The 18232-nt window shown below is 39.7% G+C and overlaps 1 protein-coding gene and 1 pseudogene across 1 annotated transcript; one reads left to right on the forward strand and one right to left on the reverse strand.

The window, feature by feature from the left end:
* Window positions 1–1280: 1280 nt before the first annotated feature.
* On the reverse strand, window positions 1281–10308 carry LOC121399694 (tumor protein p53-inducible protein 13-like). The gene is made up of 7 exons (XM_041581228.1): window positions 10225–10308; window positions 5148–5183; window positions 3855–3982; window positions 3499–3553; window positions 3205–3411; window positions 1866–2538; window positions 1281–1390 (listed from the first exon to the last, which is right to left on the reverse strand). The coding sequence occupies exons 1-7, from the start codon at window positions 10306–10308 to the stop codon at window positions 1281–1283; spliced, it is 1293 nt and encodes a 430-aa protein (XP_041437162.1).
* Window positions 10309–15367: 5059 nt separating this feature from the next.
* On the forward strand, window positions 15368–18232 carry LOC121399843 (annotated as a pseudogene).

Consider the following 18232-nt stretch of genomic DNA (forward strand, 5'->3'; position numbering starts at 1 on the left):
GAACTGTTTTCAGAAACCTTGTGTTTTATCCCTTGCTTAAAAGCCATCCAACACCTGTAGGGCACAGAACTGATGGAGAATGGCTGAAGTGAAGGATCATGGAGGTAGGAAAGAGATGCAAGGAGGGCAGTGGATGAATACAAGCTACATACAAAAGCCATGCAGTGTTTCAGCACTGACTGCCCACTTAGCTCATGAAGCACACAAGAGGGCAATGTAATAATTATTAGTCTACTACCCCATTAAATAACTGCACTTTACATTGGTTTACTGTGCCAAATCCATTGCTGTTGTTGCATTATAGATGTACTCAAAAGAGCAAAAGTGGTCTTTGTTACTTGCAAAATCCAAGCTAAAGCAATAGATAAAGAAATTTGGGGGTCTCCATATCCCTTAACTTCCCTAGACAGCATGATAGAACGTTTAGGAGACATAAATTATCTCCTCTTCCATCTTGGGATCTCTGTAGGAAGTGTAAGGAAGACGGGAGACCAGGCAGAAACAACTTTGTTATACCTTGATGTTCCCCTGTCATTTTCATGCTTAGTCAGTACCATCTGAATATAGGATTGCAATACCCGAATGTAATTTTTATTATATGTTAAGCACACAAAAAAAGCATAAAAACAACAAATAATTGTAGCATAGACAGTAGGTTTATTTATTAAACTATACAATAAGCAATCATGTTACAATACATTTACAAACAATATAAAAATAAATATATTTATAAATATTTACCTAAAATTTAGATCTACCTACCGTCTACATACAGAAAGATATACAATTATGGGCTGCTGTATAGAACCACCTGCTACAGATTTTGCCATTTTGTACTGAAGCCACACAGAGCACCTGGTATAAATGATTGGCTGAGAGAGTATGCAGGGGCGGATATGTAAAAGGTGGGTACAGAAATGTACATTGAGAAACAAGCACCATAGGGAAATGATTTGGCTCAGACTTTGCATGGCACAATAATTAAATGAAGGCAGTCTATACCAAAAGAGCCTGTGATGGACAAGACTCTGAGATACTGTTCAGAAACGTTATATTCACTTCATCATTCTTTACACACAGCTGTAGATTCCTGGCATCTAACTAAAAGTGATACATGTCCGATTTTAGGAGACAGAAAGAAAAAAAAATCCAAGGTTCTCCATTGGCTTCGATTACAGACTTCATTCTGGATCCCTCAGTTACGATGCCCTTTACCAGAGTGCAGTTCACCCAATGATGTAAAGTGCATTTGTACAGAGTAGTCAAAGATATGAAATACTCTACTCTGAACTCTCACGTAAACTTTCATATAGAAGCACTGGTGTTTTCTTGTGTTTAATCCACTTCTTCCTCTTGGAGTGACCTGGCATCAGCCTCCTCTTAACAACAGCTGCCGGATAGAATTAAAGAAAACTGGTTAATTGGAGCATCTTTCCATTAAAAGTACTATGGGCAAACAGATGAAAAGCCAGACTCGCTTACAGGTTCATGTCGATAATATTAGCCTTCCTTAAATAAGACAAACTAGCAGCATTACACAGCAGCAGTTTATACACAATTCTTTCCAACACATGCTGGGAATATCCCAACCCAACACATATGTGTAATAACACTGTTAAACATTTTAGTTTTCTGTAAATCTTCCTTTTAAGGCGTTGTTCACCTTTCGGGTAATTTTTTATTCTGGTGGTTTTTCAGTTATTTAGCATTTTTTTAAAAAAATTTAAAAGAATACTAGGAGTTAACAAGGATTGTTTCTCCACCTGCCACGCATGGAATTAGGCTAATGTGTTATATAGTGAACAGATTATAAATTCAATCCACCCTTATTGCCAATTATCCCAATGCTCAGATTCTCTACTCACAAGCCACAGTCTCTGTCTCAGCTGCAATTCCTTCTGGGGGCCAATACAGACTTTGGCTCTTGCGGAACTTCTTGTAGAGTTGTGTGTACAAAACAGACAAAGTCAACAACACAAATAGGAAAGTGAGACATGCAGCTGCCCATGCTGCCTCCTCTGTTCGTGGGGTAGACACAAACAAATCTGAGGCTTTTATTTGTCCAACACCAGAAGCCTTCTGTGCTGCAGCCGATGCCTCTTTTGTTGGCTCGTGCTTGCAACTGCACTCTTCTTTTTCTTCTATAACGGTAGCAGTTGGTTTGGTAGCAGTAGTAGATGAAAGGCCCACAGGAGGCTCAGGAATCTTATATTCTTGTTGGGTGGTTGTTGCAGTACCTGGGCCCTCAACAGTAGTTTTTCCTGCAATGCTATTGTTGTGGGTTGTCGAAGCGCCTGACTCTTTTTGCATGGAAGTTGGAGATGGCACAGTCTGGCTGCCCCCTAGATCATTGGATGTGTTCCTGCTCTGTACAGTTGGAGAATTCAAGTTCATGTCAGGTGAGCCTTTGGAAATATTCATGAAGGTGGATTCTGGTAGTAAAGCAGAAACATTGCTCTCCATATAACGGCTTCCATCTGGATCTACAAGGTAATCTTTTTTTTCGGACACACCAGACGGATCTAATTTTACGTGAACCTTATCTTCAGATGTTGAAGATGATAAAGTAGTCCTCAATACTGTGTGTGAGATTACAGGCTGACTTTTATTGGCATCAACTGCTGTTTGTTCTACTGACACTGCAGTACTGTTCATTATTCTTGCACTGGCATTATAAATAGGAGTGCTTGCTAATATATGGGCAGAACCAAGTAATGCAGAGTCCCTTCTTCTTCTCTTCAAACCACAGTTTTCTTGCTTAAGATATAAAGAAAAGTAATTTTATATGAGATGTATGTTCTTGTATACAAATATGTGTTATACATTAATTAAAAGGCTCACTCTTTTGATATAAACAGTATTATAATTACTGGTCACAACTAGTACAAGCTTGCAGACACTATGGTCTATTCATCAAGAACAGACTTTATAAGAGTAGAATGTTCTTCTAGACCTGACCTGCAGGTAATTCAACCCACATCCTCTCCATACTTGCACTCTATTGCCAATAACCTGCTCAATGCCCACCTACCATTGTGGATACCCACGGCTATCTGAATCACTGCATGGCCCAAACATGGGGAAATACAATATTAAAATAACCTGCTAAGATCAGTAGTAAGGTGTTATTTCTGCCTTAGCCAGGACTTTGCATTGAAAAGCTCTGTGAAAATCTATTGGCGAAACTTGAGATTTGTTTCTTACCTGGCAGCAAACTTTGGGGCAAAGCTTCTTGTCATGTTTATCAAAGAACACTGACGATGGCCGGACAAGCAAGTCCTGATCCGAACCATCCATGTCCATTTCTCGTTCTCTAGTTCTGTCCATGTTGGCCGTTAGCCAGTTTCTAACTTCACAGAGATCTATATGTGACATCTCCAGAGTGGAGCCCCAGGTGACCAGGGCAAGAGGCTGAAGAAAGAACACAACAGGCCAGAGCATAATATGATAAGACATAAACGCTTCATTGAAAGCTACAAGGTAATTCATACAACCCACAGCAAAACCACCAATGTCAGTAATAGGCCAAGTATTAAAGGCCGTTCCTGTAAAACTGTAACAAAAAAAAAGGAAGACTGATTCTACCCTAAAGAAATAATGCACATATAGGTTTTATAATAAAAGGAGAAAGAGCATCATGACAAAGTGCTTGTATATCCTTCCATCAAAAAAGTATACAAAATAAATATGCAAATGACAGGGTTACTCCAGCAATGAAATTTGAAGGATAAAATGCAACCATAGATGTGCATTTCATGCACATATTTTAAAAATAAATTCCAATATGACAGGCCAATAGATCATCATTCTCAGTGCTGGGACTCCCTTAAAGTCAGTAAAAACAAATTCCATACCGTTCAGTTGAAAGGTTCATGTGAGGGGTGATTATGTGCTTGTATACGCAGGAGCGAGCTCCATGGACAAGTGCTTTTTTCAGCTTGGGGTGAACACAGGGATGGTACAAGAAAACAACCCCTCCATGCTGCAAGACATAAAGGTAGAGAGAATTCAACACCCCCAAACTTGTAAATATCTTTATGCTAACAGGAATCCTACCCTATCAATTCTATAATTGCTCTGTACTGGCCAGGAACTGATCAGACTGAGTGTGTGACTCCCACGGCTGACTATACACCAATAACAAAAACTGGAGCAGATCCACATAAAAAAAGAATGAATATGCACTGCCCTGCAGTATATTATCTGTGGATAGTATAATGGGACATGTGGTTAACTTACAATTTTTTCTGTTTAACTAAAACACTAAGATTACAGCTCTCTATAATCGCACCCTGTTCTCTTTTAGTATGGAATTCTAAGTTGTACTGCAATGTTATTAATCATATAATTCATTCCCCATAAAGCTTTATAAAATCACAATATGTCCTACCTCAAGGTTATGCAGCCAGCGCTGTGGGGGACAATACGCATACTCTCCATATCTGGCCCATTTTGGACGGTGCACGCCACTTTTAAAAGCAAATATATAGATTGTGTGACAATAGGATTCATATAGATATATATTCCTTATTACATTTGGACATTTCCCTTTTAAAAATATAAACATACATTAAACACTGTATTATATCAACCAGTCTCTACTTTGTGTACACTTGGGAAAGGCTCCCATCTATCTGGCAGACACAAGAAACGATTTAACCTGTTGGGAATCGGGGTTGCATACACTATCTCAGTGTCCATACAGGCGCCGTGTGACTTCTACAAGAAAAGAGCAAATTTCGGTGATCTGGCAACTGACTGTACCTCTTTTCTCTACATCCACAAAAGTTCCCGGTTAAATAAAAAGGAATCTAGAGCTAATGATGAAGGTTACAATGATAAAGCTGAGCTTGCTGTACCCCTATAAAGTAGAATTTGCAGATGTATGTACATGTTATGAATCCTGGATGTGAGCCATTGTTAGTTTGTATTACCGTTTTCTCCTCCCCTTGAATTAAAAATAAAAACCTAATTTAAAAAAAAGGGAATCTACAACTAAAATAGTAGTGGTACTTATACAACAGACTTGTAACAAGAAGTATCCCTGCCAATATGCCTTCATTTACCAACACTGAGCTGGAACCCACAGATACCAATAATATTTTTACTTTCACTGCTCTACCTGCCTGAGTACTCTGTGATCTCACCTCTGGTTCATAATGAGTGGTAATGCTTGGAAACACCTGTGGGGAGACAGACAACTTTACTATTATAATCCTTTATTTACAATGCACTCAAATATTCTGCAGCCCACTACAGATATTATACATTATTCACATCAGTCCCAGCCCTAGTGGAGCTTACAATCTAAGGCGCCTATCGCATTCACACACATTACGGTCGGTTCTATCAGGCGCCAATTAACCAGGGGAGAGCATACAAATTCCTCGCAGACAGTGTTCTGGCTGGAATCAAACCAAGGCCCAGCGCTGCAAGACAACAGGGCTACTCACTGTGTCACTATGATGCAAATGCTAAACACAAGTTATTTAAACTGAGAGTAGAAACACATGCTACCTGAATGGAACAAACACCCACAGAGCTTTATCAGTGCTTTTTCTTCAGGCTACTTTGATATTTTTTATCCCAACCCATAATTAAATAGTAACATTTGTTAGCTGTTGTTAGCTGGGCAGAGACAGATGAGAAGATTTGGGGAGATTAGTTGCCCGGCGACAAATCTCTCTTCTTCGGGTGACTAATCTCCCTGAATGGCCTCCCCATCGTCTAGAATCTAAATTGAGGCAACTTCGGGCGACTTTGGAAAACGAAGGTGCTCCAAATGCCATCCCGCCGGCAATTTAGATTGTAGCCGGCAGGGAGGCAGTTCAGGGAGATTATTGCCCGAAGAAGAGCTATTTTTTCGCCGGGCGACTAAATCTCCCCGTATCTTTTTGTCTGTCTCAGCCCTAAATCTGTAGAAAAACAATACTTTCTGTTAAAAAAAAAAAAAAAAAAGTAGCACATTCCGCATTGGAAGCAAAGAAGCTCAGTTTATTTCTGTAATGCAAACGCTGGAAGATGAAAATATTGCAGAAGTGAAGTGAAAGTAACACTGAGTGCAGTCAGTCCTGTACAAACTGCAGAAATACTGGAGAATTTCATACCTGAACTGGAAAAGGCCAGTGTCTCCCGGGACATGTATACACACTCTTGTCTGGAAGGTCCACATGAATATTCAACTGCAATGAAAAGAAATCCGATAAGTCTAAAGAGCAGAATAAAATCACTTACACCACCGTATATTCATTATGGCAGCACTTTGGTTATGGAATCCTAATCCGGAAACCCAAAATCCAGAAAGTTCGGAATTGCAGGAAGCCCATCTCCCATAGACTGCAATTTAAGAAAATAATTTTAATTTTTAAAAAGAATTTCCTTTTCTCTGTAATAATAAAACAATAGTTGTACTTGATGGTAACCAGGCTGCATGAATCCATATTGGTGGTAAAACAATCCTATTAGGTTATTTAATGTATAAATAATTAGACTTAAAATGTTGCGGTTCAATTTACCAAGAATCCTTTATGCAGAAGTACCATGCATTGTGGATAATAAATCCTATACCAGTATATTTTATTAAAGTGGTTTATGTGCAATGCCAATAAAGGACAATGGTTTAGGGGCTGAAGTACCAAGAAGCAATAGCACAAGGGCTCTCTGGCTACTGCAGTTTGCTAAAGGGAGTTAAGTTAACTTTTAGTATGTTATAGAACGGCTAATTCTAAGAAACTTTTCAATTGGTCTTATTTATATTTATAGTTTCTGAATTATTTGCCTTCTTCTTCTGACTCTTTCCAGCTTTTAAATGGGGGTCACTGATTCCATCTAAAAAAACAAATGCTCTATAAGTCTAAAAAAATGTATTGTTAATGTACTTTTTATTACTAATCTTTCTACTCAGGCCCTCTGCTATTCAAATTACAGTCTCTTGTTCAAATCAATGCATGGTTGCTAGGGTAATTTGGACCCTAGCAACCAGAGTGCTGAAACTGCAAATTGGAGGTCTGCTGAATAAAAAGCTGAATAACTGGGTGAATTGATAATCCAATATAAAGGTTGATGGGGGTCAGCAGTGATTCTGAAAAAGGACTGAACCACAACAAGTGATCTCATTGAAAGGCATTTACCAAATAATTGGTATTGATACAACTTTCCTATCCACAGAAGTGGCCAAATTTCCCATGATCTCTCGGATGTCAGCTGAATCCTTACTTGGTATAGAAAATAACTAATGACCTATATAGTTAAATATTATCTCACAGATGTAAAATAAGACAAACAGGTCATACGTCTCCATAGCATTATATACTGTACCAACTGCTATTTCAAGAATGTGTTCTGAATATTCTAATAAAAATAAACATGAACAATAACACGACAAACGAACATTTACCAATGGAGAAGTAACAGCAGCTGGGAATTAAGGATTTCCATGTATCCGAGTGTAACAGTGTGTTTTTAATTCCCACAGCACAGTTGACATTCCTGAGTTCAGATAATGAGTTATCAGACATACGTGCAGCGGGGAAACCTTGCTATGAACAGCACATCTAAAAAATGAACAGCTTTAATACTACCCAGACCTGCAAAACCTGTTGCTCTAGATGTTTCCTAGAGAGAGAAAAACCTACGGTATAATAAGATCTTTCCTGTCTCTTAATAATGATTACTGCTGAAAGAAGCAACAATTTCAACAGTAAGAATCTTATAAAGCTTTATTTAGGGGAGAAAGTAAAACAACAAATGCTCCTTCTCCTTTAAGAACCAATTCCATGTCAGAACCCGACACAAGCTTAGAGGATTTCTGCACATAGGACACAATGGAATTCAGCAGTTCTATCCTGACATAAACATTTCCAGCCAATGAGCAAAGTGTAAGCACTTAAAGGAGAAGGAAAGGCTAAACCTAAATAAGCTTTATCAGAAAGGTCACCAGTAAATCCTCAAAGTAGAGTCCTCTGTCAAAAGAAACCTTGCATTTCTTTCATTCTATTGTGTACACATGGGCTTCTGTATCAGACTTCCTGTTTTCAGCATAAACCTCCAGGGCTAAGGCTTGAGCATGCTCAGTTTGCTCCTCTCCTCTCCCCCCCTCCCTGCTTTAATCTAAGCCCAGAGCTATGAAAGAGCAGGGAGAGACTCAGGCAAGAAGTGATGTCACACCAAGCTAATATGGCAGCTGCTATCCTAAACAAATATAGTGTTCTCGCTTGCATTATTGTGGCTAATCTATTGGCAATAAACTGCTTCATTAGCTTTCCTTCTCCTGTAAATACTCATTGCTTGCTATTGGGTTATTATAATCATGTAAATTTGCAGCTATAATAGAATATGAAGGCCACACTGTTTTCCTGGCAGCATCACTGGCAACATGGAATGGTTAAGGAGAGGAAAACTTTCCATCACATTGCCATCTGCTATCATTCTCCTGGGGATTTCTTGTGTCGCATTAGGTGGGTGTCTGCATTGTATAGACATTTTTCTGACTTTACTATAGTAATATAGGGAATGAAAGATTATAGTACCACAGTGCTCTCATAGAAAAAAACACTGACCTGGGATAGAAATTAAGCAATTTTGTAACCCATCCCCAACTGTGAATATGTCTCCTTCTCCTTTAATTATTCTTATGGCAACAAAACACAGGGAATTGTAATGGACTCCTCTACATCATAGTCAATTGGATTTATCTGCAGGTAGAGAACCAAGCCAAACCCTCTCTCCACAGGACAATAAATGCCTGTGTGCCCCGCTCACTGATTATTCATACTTCATTGGAAACACTCAGATACAATAGAACCATCAGTTTAAGCTTTTCAGGGGACCACGAAAAATTATGTCAAATCTGGGAAAATGTAAAACCATGGAAATGTGTTAAAACAACCTTTTCTTCAAGTACTCAAAGGATATAGGCACAGCTGTCGTCTTCCATTTCAAATACATTTACTGTGTTAATAACAAGGGGGCATTATTATTATACTATGGGGGGGGGTGTGCAAGGCCTCTCTGATACACAATCTAAAGCAATAAGTGATTAGTGCAGGACTGTATGAGGTGCAGACTAATTGGGACAGGCTACTTACAGACAGAACGTGGCAAAATATACATCTGGTTAGTATTTAAAAACCCATGATACTAATAATAACTAGGGATGCACTAAATCCACTATTTTGGATTCGGCCACATCCCAGAATCCTTCTTGAAATATACGGCCGAATGCCGAACTGAATCCAAATCCTAATTTGCATTACTATTCGGTCGGGCCTGGCAGAAAGATTCGGCCGAATCCTGCTGAAAAAGAAAGAATCCGGAACGGAATCCTGAATTCGGTGCATCCCTAATAATAACATTCTTAGAGGACAAACAGCAATTTTTGGACAAAATTGTTATATAAAATCCAGGAAAACAGTATTAATATCAAGGAAAGCATCAATTAAAATGCATTATAAATTGGTGGGACCACAAAAAATTAACATAAAATGCAGGATAACGTAAAACCAGGGTATGTAAAATTGAGGGTTCACTTAATATAAAATGACACCACAGCCGGGCCAAGGAGTATGGGCTAGAGTCCTGCGCGGGTCCATTTTTTGGAACCCGTGCCCGCAACCTGCATTCTTTCCCACTTGGACCTGCAACCCGACCCGCAAGTACCTTATCCGCAACCCAGACCCGCTGACCATCAAGGATCAGGACTGCAGGGCTCTAACTTGGGCACCCAGGACAAGGGAAGTGATGTAGGGGCCACACTTGTGACACTGCTGCAAATTTGTGCCCTAAGAATTAAGGGAATTCATTTACAAAGGCACATGACACAAGCAAGAAACTTTGCTGTTTACAAGGGGGTTGTGTATCTTATAAGAGCTGCTGTAGAGAGTCTCACCCTACAACACCCCACCACACAGGCACAATGTTATTAGGCAACATTTCCAACGGTTGACATATATTTTAGGCAATTACATTCAAGGGAGAGTAAATCCCCTCACCTATAATATGTGTTTCACTATAAATCCAGTGACATGATGGTATAACTCCTCCCCCACAATAGTAATGTAACTAAGAGCAGGACAAAATATGAGATACTACATGTTCATATAAACGTTAACTTCCCCTTTAAATTCTCCCCCAATGTATGTTGTTCGCATTAAAGTCTCTCTGCACTGCCCGGGGAGAAACGTTTCGTAATAAAGAGAATCAGTAGCTATTAGGGGAGCCTCTCACCCAGCCATTATCGCACACTTGCCCAAAACTCGCAGCGATCACAGAGCTCAGAAGCAGCGGCACCACAGAGCTCAGCTGCCGCATCCCGTTGTCTGACTGGGGGCGGGGTTAGGGGGGACTGACCAAGATACACGTCATGGCGCCGCGCTGTTCTTTCCACTGTACACGCAGCCCGAATACGCGCGGCACCATCTATCCAATCAGAGTGTGATAACGTGATAGCCTAATCTGATTGGTAGTTGGTAGTGTTTAGTTTCTCGCTGGCGCGTGGAGGAGTAGTAGTTGTGACAGGGACTGGAGATGGTGTACGTACTGCTCCTGAGTGCGCTTGGAACCTCCAATGGGCCTCCACACATAGGGGCAAGGGAGGGCACTTGCCCCCTGGACCAGTAACATTAAAACATTTTATCAAAGAAAATCTGTGACCAGCTCGCCTGTGTGCGCGCCACTGACGCAGCGCTGTTCCTCCAGCACCGGAAGTAAGCGCGCACAGCACCGGAAGTAAGCGCACAGCAGCCAGGAGGAGTAAGGCCGTGCTGGCTGGGGAGAGACAGTCGGCAGAGCGTCGGGACAGCTGTGGTGAGAGGGAGGGAGCGTCTAGACAAGGGAGGCTGCGGGGAGAGAACGGCCAGGAATTTCTCTGCCATCTCAGGGGCTCCCCCCCCAATTCTGACACAGTGAATGAATTGACTTTGCCATCAATAAGTAAATCGCCATGTGTTGCTCTTTCACTGCTCGGTCCCAAACTTAATAAAGTAAAATAACTTATCATTGAACCAATAACCACCTTGAAGTATTGTTTTCACCAGACATTCTGGTAACCCCATCCCTTACTCCAAAGTATAAACAGCTGCCACTCACAAATCCCACACACGGGCACATGCACAAAAGAATCTTTATTCCAAAAACATGTCAGACACAAGTTTAGGGCTGTAGTTAGGGTTACCACCTTTTTTGGAAAAAAAATACCGGCCTTCCTATATATTTAGATTTATTTCCCTATTAATAACATTGGGGGTCAAGCATCGTTTTTCCTGGTCAAGCCGGTAAAATACTGGCCAGGTGGCAACCCTAGCTGTGGCGCACTGTGTTCTGACTTGGGTTGCCACCTTTTCTGGAGACAAATCGCAGCCTTCCTATATTTGTGATGTTTTTTCCTATAAATAAGCAGGTGGCAACCCTTCTGACTGGTTAAATTGTGTTCATTTATGGTTTTCTATGACTGAACATGGCTGTAAATGTTATCCCATCTGTAACCTCAGAGCAAGCCTATGACTCTGTACTATAACACCCAATATTGTCACATATTGAGCCCTATATGATTTTTATAATAAAGGATGCTGTTCATGGGAAGTGTCTGCTATATATATTTTTTGGAGTAAGAATTAACTCTGCTGCCAAACAATGTTAATATAATAAATGTGTAATGCAAGCGCCCACTCTTCCAGTCTCAAGGTAACACAACAGTTTATCTCAATTCTTCAGAATTGTGTGGGTCAAAGTGATCAGTCAGGCATAATGAGTTGGCTAATGATCTCTTTGCTTTCTCCCACCATTTCTTATTGACTGTTTTACCTCTCAGCCACTGTATTGTCTTGTGCTCCCTGTTGCTAAACAAAATAATCTTCGTTTCCATCGAGTTTTTGTCATCTTAAATGACATTTTATATAGGGATGAAAACAAACCAGTTTGGACCAGTAGCACGTAGGATGCCTGTACCACTGCTTCTGTCCCAACTTGAAGCGCATGTCAATATACCAAAAAAAAAGAGTGTGGAAAACAGGCTCAGAAGCCACAGATACTGTGCTACAAGCTTTATTATAACAAACCTGTTAAAATAAACCTTGCAACACAGTATCTGCTGCTTCTGAGCCTGTTTTCACACTCTCTTTTGGTATGTTTTATAGGGATGCACCAAATCCACTATTTTAGGTTTCGACTGAATCCTTTGTAAAAGATTCAGCCGAATACTGAACCGAACCCCCCGAGACTGATTTAAAAACGTTCATATATCTTAAAAGGGTTGTTCACCTTTAACTTAAAGGGAGTGGTTCACCTTTAAGGTAACTTTTAGTGTGTTATAGAATTACCAATCCTAAACAACTTTTCAATTGGTTTTCATCGTTTATTTTTTGTAGGTTTTTAATTATTTGCCTTTTTCTTCTGACTCTTTGCAGCTTTCAAACGGGCATCTCTGACCCCCTTCGAAAAAGCAAATTCTGTAAGGCTACAAATGTATTATTATTGTTACTTTTTATTACTCATCTTTCATTTCAGGCCTCTCCTATTCATATCCCAGTCTCTTTTTCAAATCAATGTGTGGTTGCTAGGGTAATTTGGACCCAAGCTACCAGATTGCTTAAAATGCAAACTGGAAAGCCGCTGAATAAAAAGCTAAATAACTCAAAAACTACAAATAATAAAAAAATGAAAACCAATTGCAAGTTGTCTCAGAATATCACTCTCTACATCATACTAACAGTTATCTCAAAGGTGAACATCCACTTTAACTTTTAGTATGATAGAGAGAGTGAAATTCTGAGACAATTTGCAATTGGTTTTTATTATTTGATCACCCTAGCAACCATGCATTGAATTGAATAAGAGACTGGAATAATAAACAGGCCTGAATAGAAGGAAAAAAAAGTAGCAATAAATACATTTGTAGTCTTACATTTGTTTAGATGGAGTCAGTGACCCCCATTTGAAAGCTGGAAAAAGTCACAAGAAGAAGGCAAATTATTCAAAAACTATGCAAAAAAAAAAAAGTCAAGGCCATTTGAAAACTTGCTTAGAATTAGCTGTTTTATAACAAACAAACAATTCACTTAATAGTGAATCACCCATTTAGACATTGTGAGAGCGACACCTCACAATATCATTCATTGATGTGATTTGGATAAAGCATGGCATGTGGAACAGACAGGACCGGATTTACATAGCATCCCCAGTGTTTCTGAACCAATGTGGGTGTGGTTGGGCAGCATGCCGCCCCCTTAAATCCTGCCGCCCTAGGCCCGGGCCTTTGTGGCCTCTCCACAAATCCGGGCCTGGGAACAGAGTTGTCAGTGGAACATCAAACACTGCTGTGTGTGCCATAGGCTTTAAATGTCCAACCCTAGAGCTGAGTGAACTGCAGGGGGAGCTGGGGCCTTACTTCCCAGCCATGCAGAATTCAAGCAGCTTTGTTTATGACGATCCCTAAGCAGCCCAGACCACACTGAGCATGTGCACAGTCTTAGTCTTGCAAAGATGTTTAACAAAATTACAAGATGATGACCCCGTGTAGCCAACTTTGAAAGCATAAATGATTTGTTTGATTAGGCTTGTGGTGCAGTAAGTTCACGTTTATATTTAGTATACAAAATACAGCATAGACTTTACATGCCCTTTAACTTATGTCACCAAGATGTGTCCTTATGGTAGAAAATATGTATATAATGCAGCCTTCGGTCTGCACTGCAATGCTGGCTCTCACATGGCATTTTGCAGGTGTGACCTTTGGAGTGTTTGTGTTGACCTGCACTGTGACGGGCCTGTACCTTGGAACAACCTTTTACTGAGAACACTGACTTATGGTACAAGCTGGACAGAACACGTCTCCCTTGTGTGTTATTGTGCACGTGGACAGCTTTTCAACAAGGCCACTGCGGAGCAAGATTTCTAATGAGTTAACTTATTATATAGAACACAATTACTGAGGAGCAAATAATAGCACAACGTGATCTCTCCCATGTTTTATCTGTAAGACAACCAATAATAATAGATTAGCATCCAGCTGTTTAAGCTTTTGTAACCTCTGCATCTCATTCCCTTGTGATCCCTTGGGTATGAAAATTGTCCATATTAGGAGATACTGAAGTGGGTTCATTACCTAAAGGTAATGGATTTGAGAATATCCTCCGGGCATTCCTGACCCAATTACTATCACTATCCCTTCTGCCTGCCCAGTATTATACTGCAATGTGAGATTTCAATGCCACCAGCTTAATTGGCGAATAGTATCTAGAGATGGAAAGAATCTATCATTTTTGGATTTTGCCAACATGGAACTGAATTGAAGCCCTTGTTTGCATATTCAAATGTGAGAACATTTAAAAAACGGAATATATTATTAGCAAAAACTTGTCATATTCAGTTGTCCAGTGCAGTTAAGCCACATGACTTTATGGTTTGGATTCTGTATGAATCTTGCAAAAAAATGCTAGGATTCAGCCAGATCCCAAACATATCCATAATCAGGTGCATCCCTATTAAATATATCTTTGGTGACATATATATCTAGTAACATGGATCATAGATAAGGCTTTAACTTAACTATTAGTATGTTATAGAATGTGCCATTTTTAGACACTTTTCAAATGGTCTTTTTGTGTTTTATTTGCCACCTTCCTGTCAAATGGGGGTCAGTGAACCCATCAACAACAATCATACTGTTCTGTTAGGATTCAATTTTATTGTTATTGTTACATTTAATTGTGTATTTTTCTGTTCAGACCCTCTCCAAACACTTTCCAAACATACCAGGTTATAATGGTATATAGAACCCCAGAAAGCAGCTTCTGAAACTCTAAACTAGAGAGCTGCTTAATAAAACATTAAATGCATCATTAAACATTAAATTAACCCAATAAGAATGTTTTGCTTCCAATGAGGATTAATTAAATACTAACTGGGATAAAGTACAAGTTATTGTTTAATTATTACAGAAAAAATCGAAATTATTTGAATAATCTTCAAAATGGAGTCTATGGGAAATGGCCTTCCTGTACTTTAGAACTTTCTCAACAAATGGGTTTCCAGATAATGTATCTATCTTTTTAAATTATACTCCTTGGCTTCTTTCAAAGAAGGAAACTGTAAAGTAGTCATTTCTTCCTGTACATTCACCAGTCCCCTAAACAAGAGATGTTATATATATATATATATATATATATATATATATATATATATATATATATATATATATATAAAGGCTAGAACTGCAGGCTGCCTTTAAACACAAACATGAATCATTGTTTAAATAATTTGACGCAGGAAGAGTTCAACCTTTTCAAAAACCTGAAACCAATCATTGTGTAGCTGAGCCTTTAAATAAATAAATCATTTGCTAAGTAACTCAAATAGAAAACGTTTGAATTGATGTAAGATTCAAGGACAGCAAAAGAGAGAAACAAAAGCAGATTCCTCTTGTAAAGTGGACAGACTATGCTACTGGTGACTGGCCTAAGTTGCCTGGTTGGACTGGGGGTCATGGTGATCCTGCTTGGTGTACTTTCCAGGTATATGTTTTTAACTAAGAGGCAGGCAGAGAACAGAAATAGAGATGATGAAGAGGAGGATGTTTTTGGAGACTTCTGGGAGTCCATCCTGAGGGTACACAGCTGATCTACAAACCCTCTGCTCTTGCTAACTGGTTGCTGAGAGATCTTCAACGTCAGTCATTGCTACAATCAACGGATTGGTGGATGAGGAAATGGCCTCATATTCAGACAATTATTCAGAACTTCCTCCCGGCTGACAAGATATTGGAGTTGGCCCGGGATCATCTGCAGCTGGCTGATGGCGGAATAGTTGCCTTGGACTGGGTAGTTGGACCAAGAGGTATTTCAGGAACTAGAGGAGGCACCAATACAGCCGGAAGCCCACCGTTGCTCTTTATCATTCCAAACCCATTTGGAAAGTTGACAAGAAACACTGAGCAATTTTGCCTTCGGGCATTAGAAAAAGGCTTTTACCCAGTAATTTTTAATAGGAGAGGGCAGAATGGCTGTCCCTTGGTTACAGTGAAGCTCCAAGCTTTTGGGGAGCCAGCAGATCTGAAAGAGGCTGTGAGTTATGTACGTTTTAGGCACCCATCCTCCTTGTTGTTTCTGATCAGTGAAGGGTTAGGATCAGGACTTCTGCTTTCCTACCTGGGGGAATGTGGTTCCTCCAGCTACATCACAGCGGCCTCATGCATTTCTCCAGTCTTTCGTTGCCAGGAATGGTTTGAGACTGGGCTACCATGGCTGTATGACTGCCTCCTGCTTCTCTATCAGAAATTCCATCTCAGTAGGTAGGTGCATTAAGGGAAAGAATACATTATGGGTGCATTTTCTTTGGTCAGCATTATTTTTAGCAAAACAAATAGAATAGTTTTTACTCGTATATAGTTTCTAGTAATAGTTTGTAATAGTAATAGTTTGTAATGTAAAAGTTTTTACTCAAGATGTTACTCATCTTCAAGTTCTCAACACACAGACGATCTTTCACTTTGACCCATTGCTTATAAACAGTACTGAATGGGGAAGGAATTATTTCTATAATTCTATAGAGCTTGTCATCAACCTGTTGCTTATTTGGCTCTGTTGTATATATGTATACAGTAAACTGCACATTCAATATATGCCTGACTATGCAAACATAGATACCCTAGACTAGAGACAGGTGAAATTGCAACCATTTCTATGCTGTAGTGGCATATTTGCCATGGAAACCATGGGCATAGAGAGCATGTTGATGGTTACCTTGGATACTACTACCACTGTGTCCCATTACCACAAAGGAAATAATTTGTCATCGTGGTCAACTATGATTTAAACGGTTGTGGAACCCACTTCCATGGAAACAATAGTGAGAGGTTTGGTGACCATACTGAAGGCCATTCTTCTCCTTAAAGGGCATGTACAGTCTAAAATAGAATAAGGCTAGAAATGTTGTATTTTGTATACTAAATATAAACATGAACTTACTGCACCACAAGCCTAATCAAACAAATGATTTATGCTTTCAAAGTTGGCTACAGGGGGTCACCATCTTGTAACTTTGTTAAACATCTTTGCAAGACTAAGACTGTGCACATGCTCAGTGTGGTCTGAACTGCTTAGGGATCGTCATAAACAAGCTGCTTGGGTTCTGCATGGCTGGGGAAGTAAGGCGGGGGCTTCCCCCTGCTGTACATAAGTATGATTGTTTTCCCCTGCTCAGCAGTTAGGGACGATCTGACAATTCCTATACACAGCAGTAAATACAGGGGAAATTTCACTGCATACAGTCAGGTTTCTTATAAAAACGGTACACATTTTTTAATTAAAGTATATTGGAGATAGGTTTCTTTTTTCATTAAAGCAAGTAACAATGGGATTTTATTTTTTTTGCCTTTACATGCCCTTTAAGAAAGCACTGGTAAGAACCCATCTACAATATACAGTTTAGTTTTGGTTTCCAGTGCTCAATAGTGACATTATATTAATAGAGAAAGTCCATACAAGAGGGACTAAGTGGATAAAGGTTTGTGAAGGTGATGGCTGATCTAAAGTCAATGGTATCATTACTATCATTACTTACCTATGGTTGTTTTCTTTATTGCAGATATTCCACAGCCCTGGCAGATGTTTTCCCATGGAGAGAGTTTTGAAGAGCAGTTCATTACAGGAGCTCCACCAAGTACTATTTTGCCAGTGCAAAGGTGAAAACATTAGCTGGGATGAATATTGGGAACACAATGACCCCCTGCGGGACGTGGATGAAGTTGCTGTGCCTGTCATGTGCATCTGTAGCACAGATGATCCCATTCGAGGACCTGCTGAGAAGACGCTTCCCATTGAGCTTTTCAGGACAAACCCATATTTTTTTTTGTCGCTGACGCATTATGGAGGACACTGTGGTTTTCTTACAAGTCAGATGTATCGTGGAGCCACAAGGTTACTTTAGACTATTTTAGCTCTATAACAGAGTTCTTTCAGATAGAAGAGAAAGCAAGTGTCCTGCCTAGAGGTTGCAGTTCTGTCACGATAAACCGGCGAAGAAGAGGAACGCTGCAAAGGCGCGATAGGTCTGTCACTGATCTACATGAAATGTTTAGTTGGAAAAGGTCCTATACCAGGTGACATATTATAGTAAGAGACGGTATGATCCAACAATAAACAGAAACGGGTTAAAAAGGAGACAAGCCTGACGCATTACATGCATAAGCTAGAGATTTGTCATAATAAAGAGCTGTCCAGCTTAGGCACACAATTTGTCA

This window comes from Xenopus laevis, chromosome 2L, assembly GCF_017654675.1.
Source record: "Xenopus laevis strain J_2021 chromosome 2L, Xenopus_laevis_v10.1, whole genome shotgun sequence".
Classification (NCBI taxonomy): Eukaryota; Metazoa; Chordata; class Amphibia; order Anura; family Pipidae; genus Xenopus; species Xenopus laevis.